Below are 24,269 nucleotides of genomic sequence, written 5' to 3'. Positions count from 1 at the left end.
TTGGGAAGTAGAATTACTAAAGATGGACCAAGCAGGAGTGATATAAAATGTCAAATAGCAGAGGCAAAAAGAGCATTCAGTCAGAAATATAATTTATTTACATCAAAAATTAATTTAAATATCAGGAAAGTATATATATGTTCTGAGCATCGCTTTATATGGAAGTGAAACTTAGTCGATTGGAGTCCCTGAGAAGAAAAGATTAGAAGCTTTTGAAATGCAGTGCTATAGAATGTTAAAAATCAGATGGGTGGATAGTGACAAATGAAGAGGTGTTGCGGCAAATCGATGAAGAAAGAAGCATTTAGAAAAATATAGTTAAAAGAAGAGACAGACTTACAGGCCACATATTAAGGCATCCTGGACTAATCGCTTAATATTTGAGGGACAGGTAGAAGGAAAAATTGTGCTGGCAGGCAATGTTTGGACTATGTAAAACAAATTGTCCGGGATGGAGGGTGTAGGGGTAAACCGAAATTAAACGACTTTCACTAAATAGGGAATCTTGGAGAGCTGCATCAAGTCAGTCAAATGGCTGAAGACAAAAAAAAAGTAAATAAAAATATATATGGTAATACCACAAATACTAGCATTATACTAAACCTTTTGTTTTTATTTTATGTATAAAAAAAATTTTAAATAAATGTGAAATGAATATGAGAACATACAACAAAATATTTTGGTAATGTAGTAGAACTATGTTCAAAAGCACCCCAGTATGGCAGCTTATGGAAGTATGTCATAGTGAGTGATAGTCGTTAATATTATTAAACCCTTTTCTAATCAAAATATTTTGACAATTATTTTACTTTTTTGTGAGGATTAATTCTACTTTTCAATACATGAACTTCAGTTCAGGGAGATTTTTTCTTCTCTTAATAAATTAAATTCTTTCTATTGTAGATTTAGTTACATTTAAACCCTTGTTAAAGTTAACTTATCCAACTAAATGAACAAAATATTAAATGCATTATCGTTAGTAGACCACTTAATAAATTACTAAGGGAATTGATTAGGGGATTCATTTTTATTAAAACAAGGAATTTATGTATTGCCAAAATGTTAATGTATTCTCTTCATCATGATTTGATATAAATAAACCTTTCTTGATAAAAACTAATAATATTAGTTACTAGTTTTGCCTACGATATCCAAATAATGTCTCGCTCACAAATCAAGTTTGGTGGCTATCAGTTTATTTTAATAATAATAATTATAATTATTTAATATTTTTTACTTCATTAAATAAATGAAATCATAATTTATTTCTAATATACACAATTACTTTTACTGTTCTTAATATTATTTATCTTTAATAAGGTGTTTTGCTTTGTTTCAGCTACTTTTATCATTACCTTACTCTAATACTCTGTGGGGTTTATCTCATTTTAAAAAAATATGGACAGTTACACAACTGCTGATATATTAGTTATTATTAACACCAAATATTTATAAAATTATTAATTCAACAATCTTACCTGAAATATTAGGTTAGAGTAAAAGTCCCTTGATTACTCTTTAAATAAATTTTTTAACAAATAATCTAATAATAAAAACTGATTATTCTACACTGTAAGGTCAAAATTAATATTTCTAATCAGTATACATGAGTTTACTAAACGGAATAGTTTAATTATTATTATCTTTTACTTCCTCCCCTATGAATCATGAGACCTTGCCGTTGGTGAGGGGGCTTGAGTGCTCAGGGATACAGAGTAGCTGGACCGAAGGTGCAACCATATCGGAGAGGTATCTGTTGAGAGCCAGACTAAGGAATGATTCCTGAAAGAGGGCAGCAGCTCTTTCAGTAGTTGTTAGGGGCGTGAGTCAGGACGACTTAAACGGCCGTATCAACATCACTCAGTCCTCTGAGTACTGCGCAGCTGAAAGCAATGGAAAACTACAGCTGTTTTTTTTTTTTCCAAGAAAATGTGGCTCTGCATTTTCAAAAGCAATAATGGAGGCGCCTTCCTTGGTAAAATATTCCGGAGGTAAAATAGTCCCCCGTTCGGATCTCCGGGTGGGGACTACTAAGGAAGGGGTCACCAGAAAAGTAAAAAATAACATTCTACGAGTCGGAGCGTGGAATGTTAGAAGCTTAAAAAAGGTTGGTAGGCTAGAGAATTTAAAAAAGGAAATGGATAGGGTAAACGTGGATATAGTAGGAATTAGTGAGGTTCGGTGGGAAGAGGAAGGCGACTTTTGGTCGGGTGACTTTAGAGTAATTAACTCAGCGTCAAATAATGGGCAGGCAGGAGTAGGTTTCGTGATGAACAAGAAAATAGGGAGGAGAGTGGAGTATTTCAAGACGCATAGCGATAGAGTCATTGTAATAAGGATAAATTCAAAACCTAAACCGACAACGATTGTTAACGTCTATATGCCTACAAGCGCCCATGATGATGATGAGGTAGAATGTGTATACGAAGAGATTGATGAAGCAATTAAACACGTAAAAGGAGATGAAAATTTAATAATAGTTGGAGATTGGAATGCAAGCATTGGAAAAGGCAAGGAAGGAAATATAGTGGGTGAATACGGGTTGGGCAAAAGGAATGAAAGAGGGGACCGACTTATAGAGTTTTGCACGAAGTATAATTTAGTAATTGCCAACACCCAATTTAAAAATCATAATAGAAGAATATACACTTGGAAAAAGCCAGGCGATACTGCAAGGTATCAGATAGATTATATCATGGTTAAGCAAAGATTTAGAAATCAACTCGTGGACTTCAAAACTTACCCTGGAGCAGACATTGATAGCGACCATAATTTGGTGATAATGAAACGTAGATTGGGGTTTAAAAACCTGAAGAAAAGGTGTCAGATGAATCGGTGGAATTTAGAGAAGCTTGAGGAAGAGGAGGTAAAGAAGATTTTTGAGGAGGACATCGCTAGAGGTCTGAGTAAAAAAAATAAGATAGAAAATGTAGAAGAAGAATGGGAGAATGTTAAAAAGGAAATTCTTAAATCAGCAGAAGCGAAGTTAGGCGGAATAAAGAGAACTGGTAGAAAACCTTGGGTTTCAGACGATATATTGCAGCTGATGGATGAACGTAGAAAATATAAGAATGCTAGTGATGAAGAAAGTAAAAGGAACTATCGGCAATTAAGAAATCCTATAAACAGGAAGTGCAAACTGGCGAAAGAAGAGTGGATTAAAGAAAAGTGTTCAGAAGTGGAAAGAGAAATGAACATTGGTAAAATAGACGGAGCATACAGGAAAGTTAAGGAAAATTTTGGGGTACATAAATTAAAATCTAATAATGTGTTAAACAAAGATGGTACACCTATATATAATACGAAAGGTAAAGTCGATAGATGGGTGGAATATATTGAAGAGTTATACGGAGGAAATGAATTAGAAAATGGTTTTATAGAGGAAGAAGAGGAAGTTGAGGAGGATGAAATGGGAGAAACAATACTGAGATCTGAATTTAAGAGAGCATTAAAAGATTTAAATGGCAGAAAGGCTCCTGGAATAGACGGAATACCTGTAGAATTACTGCGCAGTGCAGGGGAGGAGGCGATTGATAGATCATACAAACTGGTGTGTAATATTTATGAAAAAGGGGAATTTCCGTCAGACTTCAAAAAAAATGTTATAGTAATGATACCAAAGAAATCAGGGGCAGATAAATGTGAAGAATACAGAACAATTAGTTTAACTAGTCATGCATAAAAAATCTTAACTAGAATTCTATACAGAAGAATTGAGAGGAGAGTGGAGGAAGTGTTAGGAGAAGACCAATTTGGTTTCAGGAAAAGTATAGGGACAAGGGAAGCAATTTTAGGCCTCAGATTAATAGTAGAAGGAAGATTAAAGAAAAACAAACCAACATACTTGGCGTTTATAGACCTAGAAAAGGCATTCGATAACGTAGACTGGAATAAAATGTTCAGCATTTTAAAAAAATTAGGGTTCAAATACAGAGATAGAAGAACAATTGCTAACATGTACAGGAACCAAACAGCAACAGTAGCAATTGAAGAACATAAGAAAGAAGCCATAATAAGAAAGGGAGTCCGACAAGGATGTTTTCTATCTCCGTTACTTTTTAATCTTTACATGGAACTAGCAGTTAATGATGTTAAAGAACAATTTAGATTCGGAGTAACAGTACAAGGTGAAAAGATAAAGATGCTACGATTTGCTGATGATATAGTAATTCTAGCCGAGAATAAAAAGGATTTAGAAGAAACAATGAACGGCATAGATGAAGTCTTACGCAAGAACTATCGCATGAAAATAAACAAGAACAAAACAAAAGTAATGAAATGTAGTAGAAATAACAAAGATGGACCACTGAATGTGAAAATAGGAGGAGAAAAGATTATGGAGGTAGAAGAATTTTGTTATTTGGGAAGTAGAATTACTAAAGATGGACGAAGCAGGAGCGATATAAAATGCCGAATAGCACAAGCTAAACGAGCCTTCAGTAAGAAATATAAGTTGTTTACATCAAAAATTAATTTAAATGTCAGGAAAAGATTTTTGAAAGTGTATGTTTGGAGTGTCGCTTTATATGGAAGTGAAACTTGGACAATCGGAGTATCTGAGAAGAAAAGGTTAGAAGCTTTTGAAATGTGGTGCTATAGGAGAATGTTAAAAATCAGATGGGTGGATAAAGTGACAAATGAGGAGGTATTGCGGCAAATAGATGAAGAAAGAAGCATTTGGAAAAATATAGTTAAAAGAAGAGACAGACTTATAGGCCACATACTAAGGCATCCTGGAATAGTCGCTTTAATTTTGGAAGGACAGGTAGAAGGGAAAAATTGTGTAGGCAGGCCACGTTTGGAATATGTAAAACAAATTGTTAGGGATGTAGGATGTAGAGGGTATACTGAAATGAAACGACTAGCACTAGATAGGGAATCTTGGAGAGCTGCATCAAACCAGTCAAATGACTGAAGACAAAAAAAAAAAAAAAAATCTTTTACTTATGTGACACACCAGAAATCCTGTGCATACTAACCGCAAGTAAAAAAATTTCAACAATCATTTTAAATTGAATACAATTCAAAAATGTATTTTACTTTATTTGTTAAATAATTAAATAAAATGATAATGCTAAAAATAAATATACAATTTTTATAAAAATTTCTAAGAAAATCCAAAACTAATATGATTTTAAACTTTAATTTTCAATTAATATTAAATAATCAGATGCTTCACCAAATCTGTTATTTTTATTTTATTTTACATCTAATTTTATTTCACTAATAAATTTTTTTTCACTATTTTATTATCGATGAATTATTTATTGTAATAATTGTTAAATCAATATATTTAAATTAAAAAAAAACACAAAAATCAAAAGGAGATGAAGTCATTCGAACCGATGTGTCTTCCCTTTAAGATCCAAATATTTCATTAATTAAAATTTTTATTTTAAATTCAATTGCAATCAAAAAGGGAGGTGCACAACTAGATGTTACAACAGTACTAAATCCACAATTTCAACATCCTACGGCTAATTGTTTTTGAGATGCAGGATAGATATGCACACATACATATGTACAGATGTCATGCTGAAACTAGTCAAAATGGATTCAGAGACGATCAAAATGGATATTTCTGGTGAAATCTGAAGATCAAAATTTTTTGCAATCACAATACTTCCTTTACTACAAAAAAGGAAGTAAAAATTAATTAATAAATATGGTTTTTTTTTTATAGTTTGAATTTTTGTTTATCAAATATATCTCAACTGTTATTTATGCATATGTTTTTTGAATTTTTTATTACCAACTATATTTTTAAACATTTACATGTATCATTATGTAATCTATCAATCAATTGGTGATTATGATTTTTTCTGTACACATGTTGTAACCATTCTAAATTTTGTTGGTTACGAACAATATATATTATGTCATAAAGAAAAAGTTTCAATATTTTAAAAAGTAGTTAATATTCATTTGGCTTAGCTGATATTAAAAACAGAAAATACGCAATAGTATTATATGATTTTAATAGTTAAATAAACGTAATTAGTTTGATAAGAAATTGTATTACATAACTTTGTTTTTTGATGTATGACATGGTCTGGATAGCCAGACGGTGATGTCATCGTGGGCTGGTGTGAGCATATACATTCTCAGAAAAAAGTGTGTACGTGCATAAATACGAACAGGCGTCTGGTGGGGGAAGCCAGACTGACATTCTTTGTTTCAGGGCGAGAGTGAATTTAGCAGTCATGGAGTGGAGACGTGTTTTGAGTTGGCTCGGATGGAAGTGGTGATGTGTTCTTGGTTTGATGAGACAGGACAGTGAGACTGGGTAAATAGGTGTATTCGATGTGAGGTCATCATTATTTTTATATGTGCAGGAAAGTATCCTTATGTATATGAAGAGAAAAATTAATGATATGATTAAAAATATATGATTCCATATAATTCTGATATAAATAATATGTTTAACTAATGTTAAAAAAAAATATTTTCTTGTATTGTTAATGTTAATTACTTTATTTTATATATTTTTTTAAATATGACAGACGAGTAGTGTGGAAATGTGTTTTCTATGAGTCCATATATATGTTCCATATAATTTTGATATGCTTAATATGTTCAATTAATGTTAAAAAATTATTTTTTTAATTTTAATAATATACATGTGATCAGACTACATACCCCTAGTACATTTTTTCGTTGTTCCCCCTTAATTTGAATTGTTTTGTGATTGAACTTTTATTTTATATTGATTCACTTGAGCTTTTCAAATTAAATTTTCTTTTTTTTTAATTTGGAAGTAAGCTCGCAATGTTTTCAATTTATTATTTTCTTTAGTCATAGATATGGTTAAAATTTAATATTGATTCCATTTATGGATTACTAACTATTTTTATATATTAAAAATATTTATTAATTATTAACAGATGAGCCCTGACAAAAATGACAGTTTAATTTAAAGCATTTCATTTTTTTTCATTTCTGTATAAAAGGAAATCTATTTTAAGAAGAAAATAACATAAAACAAGTTATGTTATTTCCTTCTTAATGCTTTACTTGCTTCTTTGCTTATGTTACTGCATTATAAAAAAAGAAAAGTGTTTAGCTGGCAATAGTACAATTTTTTACAATGTTCACAGTTTACAGATGTGCTTTATAAATTCAATACCACAGTTACTTTGATTAGTAATTTTTTTGTTCAACTGCAAGCCAGAGAATAACATTTAATTCATGGTAGATGGTTTAGTTTGTAAACTAAATAATAGCCATAAATAATCAGTTTGAATCATACGTAACTGCAGAATTAAGTAGTAGAATGAATTCAATAACATACTTATTGATGGGTATAATCCAGAATTTGGCACTCCATTTGAATCAACAGCAAATCCAATTGGTGCAGTAGGTGGTGGTGCTTCTGGTGCAGTAGGTGGCACAGGAATAGGGCTAGGCTGTTGCTGACCCACAGAAGGCTGATAAATTGGTACTGTACCAATAAAAACCGGAACTTCACCACTTAAATTGCTATGACAACCACCGACTGCTGCAGTAACCTATAGAGGAAAAGTAAAAAAGTAATTATTTATACCTATGATCATAATTTACACCAGATGTATTAAGTAAATATAATTGGATATGAATAAATACTGAAATACAGTAGTAAAATGTGTCCTATAAACAAAAAATTTAAAATGAAAAAAAATATTTAAAAAACCTGTAAAACATAAATAATTTCATACATTTTATATGTATTATAATAACTTAAATCCAAAAGAAGGATCCCAGAAGATTCATATAATCTAAAATAATAAACAGAAATACAATTTTATAAATTACCAAACAACTCACTTTCTAAATATTGCAACTTTTCTTCTAAAGGACCTTACAAAGCTAAATAATAGCAGCCTTTTCACTGACATTTTTGATAGTGCTTTTGTTATGGGATCATCAAACTGCAGTCAGGAAAACCCTTAGTTATGTAATCAAATAATGCTGTAGGAATTTCAACAATCCTACGTTGTGTTTGTTAATTTAATGTGTTCTTTTCAAATTTTATGTATTTGTAAATGATATATTGCTCAATTCAGATCTTGGTTTTTATAAGCTATATTTTGGTCTTATAAAAGTTTCACATTTTGTGAGGTGATTGCATAATTTGATTCTGTGGCAAGAATTTCTTGTAATGTGAATGAATGTCTAGTCTGTTTATATAATATTTAGCGCATCACAGCAATTGATTTTGTTAATTATCTGCGTTGCTGTGTCATTCACTAAATGTTAAATAATCTTATGTATTTTGTTTACTGTTCAGAAAAAAATCTTCTTTCCTGAAAATGCTGCTAAATTTGGTTGACATAAGCTAGTATTAAATGTATTCTATCAATAGAGTGTTTTTATTTTCTTCCATATTTTATACAGTATGCAGCCAACAAGCACTGGTAGGAAGCAATTCATTTATGCTAAATATTTTACCGACTTGAATTCTTTAGTGCAGTTTCAACTGAAAATTAAATATTATACAACATATGTAAGAAAGCTGCATAATACTTCAATGCACAGGAAATATAAGACGTGACATATTATTTATGTATATTAATAAATTATTCCAATCTTATGCAGTGAAATGCAGAATAAAAAAACAATTAGTTAACTTTTTGATCTTACTAAATTAATTTAACAAATCAAAGAAACTGAAAATCTGCATTTAAAATTTATAGAAAATCTATTATAAATGACAGGGGCACTATTAATAGACTACCATTAAAACCACTGCAGATATTTACTTCTGAAGGGTCTTCTGGGAAAAATCTCTTCAACAGTATCAAGCCAACTGATGTATTTCATGAGTTCTTGGAAGTCAAATGCTTTCTGACAACTATGCTCAGTGGCCACTAATAAATACAATTTTGTTTTATTTATCTGTTAATTGTGATATTTGAAGTTAGCATTTGAGTTATGTTTGTACACAATAATTTTTAAATGACATTTAAACTATCTTAGTAAATTATAAAAATATTTAAGAATATATCTGAATCACAAATCATCAATTAATATTAGTAATCAAGTCTTAACTTGAATAGTAGTTTGGAATTAGATAAATCCTAGAATTCCAGTTATGAGATAGGTAATTATTATTACCTATAATTAACTCTATTATAGGGTGCTTTGAAAAGTCTGTGCAAAGTCTGATTTTTTCATAATTTTATTTTTATTGTTATTATTGATTAATTTATTGTTAACATTTTTTTTACATCAGAGATCAATAATTATTAACAGATCAATATATCTAAATTAAAATAAAATATATGTACATAAAGTCGGATTCCAACTGATGTGCCTTCCCCTTGTAAGATCCAAATATCTCATTAATTTAAATTTTATTTGGTTGTAACTCTGGAACCAATGAAAATAAGTACCACTTATGAAATATTGTTGAAAAGTTTTCAACGAGGGCTTATTACTGCAGTTAAGAAAAAGTTGAAAATCTGAATGTTTTGGTTTTTGGCCCAGTTGATTGCTATCAAAAGGGGAGGTGCACAACTAGATGTTACAACAGTTCTAAATACAAAACTTCATCATTCTACGGCTAATCATTTTTGAGTTATGCGAGATACATGTGTACGAACAAATGTCATGCTGAAACTAGTCAAAATGGATTCAAGGATGGTCAAAATGGATATTTCTGTTGAAATCTGAAAACCGAAATTTTTTGTAATTACAATACTTCCTTTACTTTGTACAAGGAAGCAATAATGGCTGGGAGGGAGGAAATTTTATTCAAACGAAGTGGTTGCAGAAAAAATGCCTATTTTGCAGAATTGGAACAATCCTATTATTTGGAAGGGATCAACAAACTGGAGCAATGTTGGATGAAATTTATAAGCATAAAAGGAAACTACATTGAGAAATAAAAAAGGTTTATCTCAAAAAATTCTCAAAAGTTTTAATTTTTGCACGGACTTTTCAACCTACCCCTATATTGTAGGTAATACAAAACATAGAATTACATACTTACTTTAAGAATAAAATTACAATTAATAATAGTGCATTGATCCAGATTTAAAGGGGGCATATTTGGTATTGGTAACATTTGAGTCCACGATTTTGATCCATTTGCTTCAACTCCTTCCAATGTCAACTTAGATAATTCAACTGATTCCATCTTCTCTAAAGTTTTTGGTTCCCGAGCCTTCCATTTTAAAATCTAAAAAATTATACAATAGAGATACACTAAATAAAGCTATCAATTTAAATTTACAATCATATTATATGTGTTTAACATACGATTGACTCATTTAATCTTCTAAATTATGAATAAAACTTTAATTTTCACAAATTAAAGTTCATTAGTAGTTTTTGTTTATTTATGATGATAATTCTTAAAGATATTATTTGATATTCTCAAATTAATTTATGCCTAATTTCTCTTACAATTTATAAATTTGGTCACTAACATTTTTTCAATTAAGAAAATACCACATCCTAATAATGCAAGTACATAATTTTATTAATTTATCAGTGACTGTAAAGAAGAATGGAAAGAGAAAGAAAAAAATTGCACTTATGGCTGGGATTGAATAAAAAGATTGCTAACAGTTTAGTAGGAATTTTTATTGGGTACATTTTTACTAATGTAATCATCCCATTAAAAGGAACAGGATTCAGTAAAAACAAGTTTTTAATAGCATAAAAAGACAAATAAAAAATTTTAAGTGTTTTTTTTCATAAATGCTATGTCTGTAGAAGCTAAGTGACATTAAAATGTATTTCAAACGATTACACCAACTGTCCCCAAACAAGCAAGTCCCAGGTTATATCTTGTGTAGGAAATTATAAAAGAAATATTTATAAGATATTTCACTCAACTGTTAAGGAATAAATTGCATCTGATATAAAATATATTATTAGTACTGGAAAATATATTGTCACAAGTTTACGGTTTGACAAGGATACTGAGAGACTAACAATAAAGACATAAACAAGAATATAAAAAAATAATAATAATAATGAAAATATGTATACATAACATACAAAAGAATAATTCAAAGAAAAAGACAAGATTTATTTGACAGTTAAATTAATAAATACCAAAATACGGTCAATTTACTGAAAACGTTATAATGACTGCTAGACAATGATATTGCATTAACAAGAAGATAACACTACAAAAGTCTAAAGTTCATACCATTCATTTTCAGCATATGTTATTACTTTTACTGTTTATAAAAGAACTACTCTACACTTTATAGTACTGTTTAACACACCAAACAATTTCTTGTATTCACCCTCTGTCCACACTGGAATACTTGCTTATAATCTTCACTTGCTGTTACCATGTATGTACTGACATTGCTGTTATCATGACTGTGCTGGACATGGCCTTGCTGAACTACTGACTTTTCGCTGGTCCTTGGCACTATTTATACCTCCTGACCTGACAAGCCTCTAACTGTTCAAGCATTTTAATTTTAATTTTCTGCACCTTTACATTTTTCTGTAACTTCTTTTTCTGATTGGTGACCCTTCTGGTTGAACAAGAGCTTTTGGAGGTGCCATTGTTCTATATTACAATGAACAAATTGTTAAACAGATACATTATTGTAAGGAAAGAATCCCTTTTAGTTCCTTCTAGATTCTTCTTTTCATAATTATTTTCACTTTCTTTCTTAACTGGAAGAAATCCATACCCTGGTCCACTATACTGGTCTTTTTACAATATGAATTAACATTATAAATTGTTACACGGTAATTTACTTTCCAATCCCATTACTAAAATTAACTTCTGAAATTTAAATCTAATACACACTGAATTTTGAATACATTGGGTTTTGAAAGTATATGTATTTTTTAGTTTTTACATGAAAGGGTATGACAATTTAATTCTTATACTCTAGATAAGTTTACGTATGAATAATTATTTATAGTCTACAGGTCTTTGAATCTGCATTGCTTTATTCAACAGTATTATTTTTGCAAAATTCAAATCTCAGATTAAAAAGTGCATTTTTATTTGAAAGAATATATGTTAAAAATGATTAACGTGCATTACTGTAATTTTTTAAAGAATCTGTACATGACTATTAAGTTCTCTTTCCATATCAATGGTACCTTTAGCTTTAAGTTGAACAACAAATCCATGAATTATATTAACAACTATTTTGTTTTCATCAGCTTTCTAATATCAATTAATAAATCACTTGAAAATAATGTTATTTGGCATTCAGATGTCTGAATTACCAAAAAAACTAAATAATTAATTTTTTTTATCTTTTAATTCTAATATTTTATTCATAAATTCTGGGCAACTACTAACAGCCCATCACCAACAATCTTTACTAGTAATTAAATTCAATACTGGTTATTCAAACTGGATTGTACAAAAGTTTTGAAATACTCATCTCTCAACACCAATTTTTATTCTGCCTTGAGCGAAATAATGGGTTTATGCGTTTTAAGAAATTAATCAAATTTTATAATTTGAAATTGTTTTAAATTACAACACAAATGATCAGGTTACTGTAATCATTATAACCCAGATTTAGCATATTACTACATCTGGAAAGTGAAGTAGCCGTCATTAACCGTCATGATAGTCAATTACATGATATTTTTTTTTTTTTTTTTAAGGGCGAAAAACGGTTGAGCGTTATCATCGCCCGGAAAATGAATAAATAAATAAATAAATAGATAAATAAATAAAAATAATTTAAGGTTTTTAGATAAAATTAAAACTTAAAACTACTATCACAGAAACAAAATCCGGAATGGGTGTAAAAGGCCCATTCTCGGATAACAAAAACACTAATATGTAACTTAAAACTCTGTTAAAAACTATCACATTAAAAATAAATAAAACTTAAAACTATGTTAAAAACTATCACATTAAAAATAAATAAAACTTAAAACTAAAAAAGGAGATAAAACTTAAAACTAATATCACAGACGAATTTAAAAAACAAACAAAAAAAATCCGATAGGGAGTGTAAAAGGCTCCCTACTCGGATAACAAAAACAATACATACAATTACGAAAGAATACATACTTATTAAATTTTTTGCATTAACCCTATACTACGTAAAAATATAAACATGCGGTTTAAAACCTCCTTATCGTCACGCAAGATACCACGGATGTTACTAGGAATTTTAAATTTAAGACGCAATGCCGCATAACATATGCAGTCCACGAGTATGTGGCGCACAGTCACGCGGCAGTTGCATCTTGCGCATAGAGGTGGTTGTCCTCTTGTAAAGAGGTACTCGTGTGTGACTCTCGTGTGTCCTATCCGCAATCGACAGAGAACTACTTCCTCACGCCGGGGTTTTCTGTATGAGGAGTTCCATGGTAACACAGAATCTTTAATGTGACGGAGTTTATTATCAACGGTAGCTGTCCAATGACCTTGCCACCTTGTTCTTAATAATTGTTTTACATAGTTAATGAAATCAGAAGTAGCAACTCGGGTGGTGAAAGGAGGCTGGTTACATGCTTCTTTGGCAGCGGAATCTGCATGTTCATTACCTGGAATCCCTACGTGGCTAGGGACCCAGCAAAAACTTAATTCTGTGTTGCGATTATTCAACTCAGCGATTGCGTTGTAAATTTCAATGACGATAGGATGTTTGGAATAAAAGTTTTTTAAGGCTTGGAGAGCACTACACGAGTCACTGCAAATAAGAATTTTTCTATATTTAGGGTTAATGATGTTTAGAGCCTTATTTATAGCGTATAGTTCAGCGGTAAACACACTCGTAATACCGGGTAGACCAAACATATAAGTTCTCTCATTAACAACAAATGCACATCCAACTGTATCATTTTGTTTCGATCCATCAGTGTATACAACCGCGTCTGGTTTCATCTTGGAGAGAACACACTGAAACATTTGCTGAAAGACAATAGATGGTGTTGATTGTTTATTGTATGTGGTCAGGTCAAAATTAAAATTTATAAGGTTTATTCTCCACGGAGGATATGAGCAAGGATATATAGGAAAGAATGACGGTTTGTTAACATTTATATGCTGCAGCAGACGCCAGGTACGGATACCTACCGGTGCAGTACGACGTGGATGGTCCTCATACTTTCTTAGATTAGGATTTCCAAAGACCGACTCAAGAGCCGGGTGATTCGGTTGTCCTCTGAGACGAGCAAAATACGATAATAAAAGCTGGTCTCGTCTATCCCAAAGTGATGGTTCACCACAGTCTACCAGTAAGCTTGCGACAGGACTAGATCTAAACGCGCCTGTGGCAAGCATGATGTACACTATCCAGCATTTTAAGCACGGTTTGACGAGCTGATGAGTAGGCCACACAACCGTAATCTAAACGGGAGCGAACAAAGGAATAGTAAAAACGTATCATACATGATCTATCGGCTCCCCAGTTGGTGTTAGTAAGGACTCGCATCATATCTAGAATTTTGGAACATTTTGTTTTCAATTCTTTTAAATGTTTGACCCAAGTAAGACGGCTATCAAAAATTAAACCTAAAAACTTAACGTAATTAGAGATAGTAATAGTCTCACCGTTCAGAAAAATTTGCGGAATAGAAGGGTTTCGTAGCCGAGAAAAAACTACACATTTTGTTTTTTCGGATGAAAATGTGAAACCAGTAATCCTGGACCAAGCTTCAAGGTGATATATAGTGTTCTGCAGTAGTCTCTCTGCTGTAGGTGCCGAACGGCTTGCAATGTAGATAGCAAAGTCGTCAGCAAATAGAGAGCATGAGACAGGAGCCTGAACACATTTGGTAATATCATTTATGGCTACAGAAAATAAGGTGGCACTTAATACACTACCTTGGGGCACTCCATTCTCTAAGATGACACTATCTGAGAGCGAATCATCCACACGAACACGAGCCGTTCGGTGATTTAAGAATCCCCGGATAAAAGCAAGCATATTGCCCTTGATTCCCCATTTTTGGAGAGTGTTAAGAATACCACGTCGCCAGGCTGTGTCATACGCCTTTTTTATATCAAAGAAGATAGCGACGAGGTGTTGCCGATTGAGGAAAGCGTTTTGTATGGCTGTTTCTAGTGACACTAAATGGTCAATGGAAGATCGTCCTTGTCGAAAACCACACTGTTCTGGAGATAGAAAGCCATGTTTCTCCAAGTACCATGTAAGTCTGCGGTTTACCATTCTCTCCATTATTTTACACAACACGCTTGTTAATGAAATAGGGCGATAGCTTGAGGGGTTCGTCTGGTCTTTACCAGGTTTTAGTACTGGTATAATAAATGCTTCTGACCAGCTGGGTGGGAAGACTTGTTCGGAGAATAAACCATTGAAAATATTCAAAAGTTGTTGTAGTGCCGAATTAGGAAGGTGTGAAAGCATGGAAAGGCGAATGTTGTCCGGTCCAGGGGAAGTGTCCCGTGAGTTTTTAAGTGCATGTAACAATTCCTTAAATACGAATGGAGTGTTTAATTCACCAACCGAATCACCAATGTTTAACGATAATACTTCTATTTGTATCTTGTACCTTTGAAAATCGTTATTATATGATGAGGTGAGAGACACCGAGCGGAAAGATTTTGCTAGACTATTTGCCACTGCCGAAGGTGATGAAAGCAGTTCTCCTTCATCAATAAGACCGAGAATAGATTGTTTCGGTGATCCGAAAATTGCACGAATTTTCTTCCATACAGTAGACGTAGGAGTAGTGCATGAGATAGTGCTCATGTATTTCGTCCATGAATTCCTCTTAGCGTTCAAGAATACCCGACGGCACACCGCTCTAGGCCTGCGGTATGAATTTAGATATTCTGCTGTAGGCCTACGATTAAATTTGCGTAGTGCCTGCCGTCGATTCCTAATAACATTTTTGCAATCATCGTTCCACCATGGAACGAAAGGACGTCTAGGATTACACGATGTTTGTGGGATATATTTGTTGGCATTCTCAAGTATCATGGACGTAAAAGAGGAATATTGGTCGAGGATGTTCGCTCCATCGTCATACTGCGATTTGAATGCTTTATGGTATCCACTCCAATCTGCCTTTTCAACAATCCATCTCCGTGGCCTTCTTTTAATCTCGCAGTCTACACCGAAACCAATAATAATTGGTCTATGATCACTGCCGTGAAAGTCATCACAAACAGACCAATTAAAATGAGGGATTAAATTCGGCGAGCATATGGAGAGATCAATGTTAGATACAGTACCAGATGATGACATGAATGTGTGTGATCCATTATTCAGTAGACAAAGGTCCAAGTCTTTCTCACTTTGTTTATCATATTTCCTCGAGTGGAGCAGAAGATTGAGCCCCAGGAAATATGATGGGCGTTGAAGTCTCCTACTATTAACGATGGAGATGGTATTTGTGTGAGGAGATTTGCGACATCTAAAGCACTGAACTCAGTGTTCGGTGAGAGATACAGATTGCAGATATGCAATTTGAAGGGAATAGAGACCTTTACTGCAATAGCAGGAATGACAGTGGTTAGTTGAATTCTTGTAGCTGACACCCCATTCTTCATGAAAATCGCTACTCCACCACTCTCCCTACTGTCTACTAGGCAGTCGTATCTCTCGCAGAAGTATCCTCTAAGTGTAATTCGGTCATGTTGTAGAAGGTGAGTTTCTTGGAAACACATGATTAGTGGATCATGTGTGTGCGCTAGTACTCTAATATCTTCAATGCGGGACCGAATACCTCTAACATTCCACTGAATAATGTTCATAAGTGTAAAAAACAAATAAAAAAATAAATTTCGGAAACTATATAAAAATTAGTTGTACTTGATTCGGTTTTTATTTTTTGTATTTTTTATTTTAAAGAACTCCGATGCCCTAGCGTCGGGTGGTTCTTCAACCATATCCTCCAGTATATGAGGTGATGGTGGAGGAGATTTATTTGAATGGGATGCTGTAGTTGACATCCCAGAAGAGATAGTTATGTGGGTTCCCTTTATGGGGAGCTTATTAGGTGGCTTACTGCCAGCTGTGATAGTCGCTATTCGTGGCGGTACGACTTTGGGAATAGGAACTTTCGTATGTATCATACTGTTTGATTCACTAGCTGGGACGGAGGACTTTTTATTCATTTTTGTCAGCTCTGAGATAGTGGCTGTAAGTGAAGCTACTTGATCAGAAAGCATCTGAACAAGTTTTTTAAGCTCATTGCAGGATCCGCACTGCTGATTATTAACATTTGCAGGAATTTGTTTAGATGTAGCGGTGGCAAAAGATACGTCTGGTTTAACCAGGTTCCGTGAATTGTTTATCTTTTTATATTCTCTACGTGCAGCCGGGAAAGATAGTTTTTGCTCCGTACAGATTTTGAGAATTGCCTTTTCTTCTTTAAAAGTTGGGCAATCTCGGGAGTGGGCTGTATGTGGACCACTGCAGTTTGCACATTTTTCACTTTCTTCGCAGTTAGTGTCGTTGTGACCTTCTTTACCACATCGAACACAGATCTCAGTTTTCGTGCAAGATGTTGTAGTGTGACCAAAACCTTGGCATCTGAAACATTCGCCGTGGGTTGGGTATGAATGGTCGTACCCGAACCGAGAGGTAACCCACTTTAATCTTCTCTGGTGGAACAGGGAGATTGAATGTTAGTACAAGAGACGTTGTCGGTTCTTCTGTTCCGTTCTGCCGTTTCATTATACGTTTCACTTCAACAACATCTTGGTGGCAAAGCTCATCAACTATTTCAGAGATATCTATATCTAAGAGGTCTCGACAAAAAATTACACCCCGGCTCGTATTTAACGTTTTGTGGCTTTCTGCACTTATATTTATACCACCCATATTACGGAGACGTAAGATAGATCGACTCTGTTCATCGTTGAATGTTTCGATCAGAATCGATCCGTCACGTAATTTCCTGATATTCTTCGGGGAGCCACTTGCACCTGTTATGGTTTTGTTTATTAAGAAAGGTGATATCTTTTGAAGGGAGCTACCTTCCTGACTAATTCTGAGAACAACGAATCTAATATTTCTAGAATTCGATTCTAATAAGTAATGGTTCTCTTCAGTAGGACTTTTATCCTCGTCAGACAAAGCTGACCGAGGTCTCTTCACAAGACTGGATTTAGTGGTTTTTTCAGATGGACCACCAACCATCATTGTGTTTATTATTGGAACTGAAATTTTGGTCCCACGAGTACCGGCGAAAAATGGACCACTCCAGCAGAGCGCATGCTAGAGCTAAATACAACTGGGTTTGCCCTGGTGCCCAGAGGACATCGTTCGAGACTCACTACGTGGAGCCATTCACCCATCGGCACGTTTTGTTCCCACCTTGGGTTACGGTTGCGTTTCGTAAGATGTCGCAACACCACCGAGTGTAAATGTAAGAATTATCAGTGTAGGTTGTTGTTGTGTAATTGTGTAAGTTTGTATGTTGTAATTTATGTAGTGTTCTTGGTGTAGTATATGTGTATAATGTAAAGTGTTCTGCAGCTCATTGTATAGTGGGAAGAAAAGCTGCAGAGGCTAGGCCCGTGGGGACGCCAACCCCCAAAGTCTTAAAGAATAAGACTCCCCGTCGGGGGATTAATAGTTGTGTTTGACGGTAAATATAGAGTATTACCACCTCAGAATTCTTTCGGATCATCGATTTTCATGAAAATTTGTAATTAAGCTTATCTAACCCTCTGCTTCAAAAGTTATATGTTCCTGATGTGTGCTTTTGTTTTTTGAAAAGGGGGGTTGAAAACTACCCCTGGTTAAAAAACATAATTTAAACATTTCAATGACTGAAATCATGTCTAAATATGTACAATAAACATTATTTTATGTTGTGGAAGATAATTTATGATGTTTTACTATATTTCAAGCCTTAGAAACCCCCCCTTATGTTGAAATTAAAAAGAAAATTGTTCTCAACATTTTGAAATGTTTTAATAGTGAATTTATAATGAATTAAAATTCCTTTACTGTTTATAATAAAAATGTATGATTTATTGCAATGTTTCAATGCTTAATAACCACCCCTTATGAAAACATTGTTAAAATTATAGATGTTAAGTGTTTTTTAGCTCAAAATCATTTATATATTACAATAATATATATTGTTCCTTGAGCTTTTTTATAATTACTATCCAAATTTCATGTCAATCAGTTTTGTCCAAAAGAATTCTGAGCGAAAGACCATCAAACACTGGACTATAATATTCAGGCTGACATAAAAAACAACACTGCAAGAAAACTTTTGATCAAATTTCTGTCTACATGCTTTGAATTAATAAATGTTACAGCTGAACAATTAAATTTATTTTCTATGAAAGAATTTTTCAAATCTGGCAATCTGTTCATATAAATGGGATTTAAAATGAAGGGGTTTCAATGGTGTCCTAATAAATAATTAAGTAGTCTAATGCATACGATATCATGAATTAGAAATATTATGCTTGTTAATTCAACTTTTAAGATGTTCTCTTAAATTATACCTTGCTTTGCTACTTTACGTTTTTTTTTAATAGAACATTTGTCAAAGAATTTAGACCATACATGAAAGTATCCTGTCTGAAAATTTGATCACACCTAAGTTTACATATCAATCTTTGCCCTAATGACCAACATTTCAAGGTATCATGGACAAAATGAAAAAAAAGTCATACCAAATACTTGGTTAAAGAAATAAAATTCAATTGGAAATAATCTATAATGATCAAGTAATTTATAAATACATGATCAAATGATTTATAAAACAGCGTATTAAATTATAATTATATTGACACAACTCAAAAATATATTTATTAATAAATTTTAATGTAAAAATAACTCTGTTCCCTCCTCATGACCCAATATTCTTTCCATTGTTTTCCTATTCATTTCTCAGGCTTTCTGCCAAGATAAATTTTGTTTTTTGTCAGTCTTTTCCTTTACTGAACAATATGATTAGTTTCGTCAACTCAAAAGCATATGAGAGTATCCTGTATAAAGCCAAACATTAAATATTCCAATCATAAATAAAAACATTTATTTATTTTGAATTGTTAGCTATTACAGTGGAGTGCAGTTGATTGGAAAAAAACACATTGCTATCTGATTTGTACTACTTAACAAATTATTATTATTATTATTTAGGGAATGAAAATGTGATAAGTCATTGTCTTCATTTTCTTATTATCTTCCAAATTACATTAAATTTTTAAAATCTGAAAATGCATTTGCTATCATATTAATAATTTAACTATATCTATAAGAAAAAAGTTCAATTAATGCAATTTCTATCAATTAGTATTTTTCAGAATGTAAAAACAAAATTAAATATTTCCATATAGAATAGTGCATGTAGATGTAAGGAAGATTATAAGGAAGATTTAAACATGTAAGCAGAACCTGGATGGCAAAAAAATTAGATGAAATTATTAAATGTTTGAATTAGTGCTACTAACATCAGTAGAAAATATACTGAAGATATTTTTTTTTAAACACAAATGATAACATAAACAACAGTTAAAAACATTTCTTCTAATTCAAACAATTATTTTATACAGACGTATTTACTATTCCGTATTATTAGAGAATCAGGCAGGTAATGGTTTTTAGAAATCAGTTCTGACTCTAAAATAGCTAACGGCTACATGAATGTATAAACTGGACTGTACTATATTTTCTGTCTGGAGACAGAACATTATTTATTCATTATTTTAAAAATCTGATTCAGCACATCTGAATGTGACTTATTTTAAAAATCTAAAAATTTCAACTAGTGTACCTTTTCAGTTATAAGATGTACAAAACATATAAAATATTACATTGCAGTAAGACTCATTGTGCTCACACTAATTATGATTTCAGATAACTGAATATATTAAATAGTTTTATTTCTAATGAGTATCATAAAAAAATGATTGAAAAAGTTTGCAGGTGGGGCAACATTTTACTTTCTAAATAAATTTTGCTGTGTCATTTGCTTTATAACTAAAATCATAAAATGTTTATCATTTGTATGTAATTAAACGTCCTTTACTCAAAACTTGAAGATTTCATTCAATATCTTCATTTTTGAGTGATGGAAACTAGTTAGAATTTAAGTAAATAAATTTGTTGAATATTCAATCATCATTCACTGTGTAGAGTAATGGAAAGAAAGAAATATAAAAGAATTTTGAAAGTTAGGTAACAACAAAACAAAATTTTTCAACAAAGTTGTAATACTTTCCTGGCGTTAATTATTTATTCTAATATAATGGAAAAATAATTATGACAAAATTACCCAAAAATTATTTCTTGGGGTGGGGATAATTTATGATAAAATTTTACTGTAAAATTAACATTATATATTTAATTAAATAAAAAAAGTATTAAAAATTCAAAAAAATTGTTTTTTTTTTTATTTCTTCTGCTACCCTACATCCAAAATCACTCTCAAGAAATTTTCATGAATTCTCTGTTTACTATGTTAAGTGAAAGAAACTAAAAAAATTCCACTAAAAAATGTTACCTACGATTTCTTTTTGGCGGTGAGGGGGAATGATGAAATTTTATTGTAATATTATTACTAAAAATTTATTTAAATTTTTAAAAGATAAGCATGTACATATATACTGAGCTTAATATAAAGTGGAGTTATGTTTGCGAACGTTTTACAAAATTGACCCACCCACCCACTGGAGATATTGATGCCACAGCTTAACAACAAACTGCCCTATATACACGAGTCTGTACAAAATATCATCAAAATCGGTTTATCCAGTTAAAAGTTATTAAGCTTCAAACAGCCAATGCAAGTACATACATGAGATATTCCCATCCCGTTTTTTTAGTCTTTTGGGTTCCCGGGTCATGTAATGGCAAGAAATGAAAAAAAAATTCAAGCCTCATTTTTTGACTTATCACAATTTCCTTCTTGCAGGGGTATTCCTTTTTAATTCAACAAATTTACAAAAATTTTATTGCATCACTAATTTTGATTTTGATGATATTTGATATATGATAACTACCCACCTTGTAGCGGCCAAAAAATCATTTTTTAAATTTTTAAAAAAGCTTTTTCTTGAGTAATAGACTATTTTCTAACTTGCCAACAGGTAAAAATAGCCGTTTTCATCACTTTTTCCATGAGGTGTACCATTCTTGTTTTACATCATACAGAGGTGAAGAAGGGCTTTTTGGAAAGAGTAAAGATGGAACTTCATCATAGTGTACTCAAAATTTCTTTTGTTACATAACCAAAACTTGTTATGTTTACAGATAGTTGTTTTTTCAAGAGTTGGGCTTAAAATAAATAATGAAGGGCTTTAGGTAACAGGCCTGTTTTTTACCTTTTAACCATTAGGTACTAGTAGTACTTATAAAAAAAATTGGACTGTTACAGTGTCCATTAAAAAAAATGGCCGCCAAATCATAAGATTTTGAAAACATCTTATTTTTGGGGCCCAAAAACCATATGTGGGACAGGTGGCAAAATCTAAAATGTTTACAAGTACTTTTTATGTACTTTAAGACCACATAAAGTTTATTTTGTTACTAAAAGGGGTTGATGGGTAATGCAGCCATCAAAACCGCTAAAAGCACTGTTCCTTCTAACCGTGAACAATGTATCCAAAAAATTTGCAGCATGTATTTTTTCAGATAATAATTTAGTTCTACTATACAAACTATTTTGATATGTTTATAATGAGATAGCTTATATTCTAGAGAGGTTGTTACTTAAAGTATAACTCATACACAAAAACTCATGTTTAAACACAAGTGAATAGACATGCATGGACATGAATGTTTGTGTAATCCTGAATGCAAACATTGTAGAAGGCTCAGTTACTGTTTTGATTTCAATGTGATATGTATTGTTACTAATGTTAATATTGTGGTTAGGTAATGTACACTTGTTTATAAAGTAAATTAATTAACAGTGAACTTCTCTTTTATACGATATCTTTTATTTTTAATTTTTATAATTAAAGAAATTTTTATTTTAGCTATAGAGAAACTAGGATAAGATAAAGTCAGGTGCAATTGATGGTTTTATAATTTATATTAACTGTATTGTTATTGTAAGAACCCTTGCATTTTATAAAAACGGATTATGAAGTGTTCAATTGGCATTCACACTGAAACAGTATGTCACATATTGACTTACAATAAATCTTATTATTGCATGATATTTTAGAGTTTACTGAACAGCAAATAATATTGATATCTTTAAGAAGTGGATGAACTGAAACAAAAAAATATCTGTACTTTTCATAAAACCGAATATTTAGATAAATATTTTCATATTAATGGGAAAAGTTGCTCTGACCCATTTAGCTATCACACTAAACCGATTAAGAAATCTGTTTGAGAAATATCTTTGACACTTTCAACAAGCAATCCAAATTTTTAATTAATTCCAGGCAGATCACTGTGTACAAAATGCTTAAACAAAATACAAAAACCACAAGATCATATAGAAAGCGAACTGGAATGTCAAGATATATTTGAGCCTCAATGTGTTGTAGTCGAGTCTATGAATAAAGCTTGTTAAGCACTTGGCATTTATTTTGTTAAGGTTAAAAAATTATCGAGCAGCGCCAAGGAACCAATTTACAAAAATAAAGTTACAAAAATAGAAGAGTCAGTTACCAGTAAATTAAATGATTCCTTTGATTTAAATATTTCTACAGAAGAAACTGTTTTAGAACCACAAAATTATGCAGATTTAGGTAGGGAATATGAAGAATTAATCATTAAATTAAAGGACAAAATGAAAACAGTTACATCAACTCAGGAAAAAATTAATATTTTAAGTTTATTACTAAACAGCTGAAGCATTTAAAAAATTCAAAATGAGTTTAGTGTTAGTCAGTATTTAGCCCATCAATCCTTACAATTAGTTAAAACAAGTGGAATTTTGCCACAAATCTGCAAAAATAAATCCAGTCACACAATTGATGAAAATGTTATTAAATGTGTCCGGTCCAAAATTTTTACCAGAATGATGAGCACAGCCGAATGATGTCATGCAAGTATAATTATGTCTCTGTAAGACAAGCTGACAGGAAGAAAATTAATATTCAAAAAAGGCTTATCTTATGCAACTTAAAAGAATTGTACACAGCCTTCAAAGAAAAACATAGTTTAAAAATTTGTTTTTCAAATATTTGATGATTTATGACCTAAATTTTGTGTTCTGGCTGGTGGGTAAGTACTCGCTCTGTTTTGTGTGTGTGTCACCCACCAAAATATAAAACTCATCTGCTCTAAAAATTAAATTTGATTATAAAATTCTCCTTTCAACCATGGTATGTGATATAGAAAATGAAAATGTGCATTCTGTCACAGTGTGAAAAATGTCCAGATACTAATGAAGTGCTCAGATTACTGTAAGAGAGCTGGGATGATTTTGATTCTGAA

General features: G+C 31.9%; 1 protein-coding gene across 1 annotated transcript in view; it reads right to left on the bottom strand.

The window, feature by feature from the left end:
- LOC142317725 (arrestin domain-containing protein 3-like) overlaps positions 1–24,269 on the bottom strand; it is a 70,173-nt gene that overhangs the window by 13,095 nt on the left and 32,809 nt on the right. Inside the window, exons 5-6 of the mRNA XM_075354277.1 lie at positions 9,971–10,159; positions 7,292–7,508 (exon numbers count right to left, since the gene is read on the bottom strand). Of these exons, the coding sequence (XP_075210392.1) occupies positions 7,292–7,508; positions 9,971–10,159 (406 nt within the window). The remainder of the gene's footprint in view (positions 1–7,291; positions 7,509–9,970; positions 10,160–24,269) is intronic.

The sequence above is a fragment of the Lycorma delicatula genome, chromosome 1 (genome assembly GCF_047948215.1).
Source record: "Lycorma delicatula isolate Av1 chromosome 1, ASM4794821v1, whole genome shotgun sequence".
NCBI classification, from domain to species: Eukaryota; Metazoa; Arthropoda; class Insecta; order Hemiptera; family Fulgoridae; genus Lycorma; species Lycorma delicatula.
The sequence above is the reverse complement of the archived record's forward strand: the minus strand, read 5'-3'. Positions and strand labels throughout refer to the sequence as shown.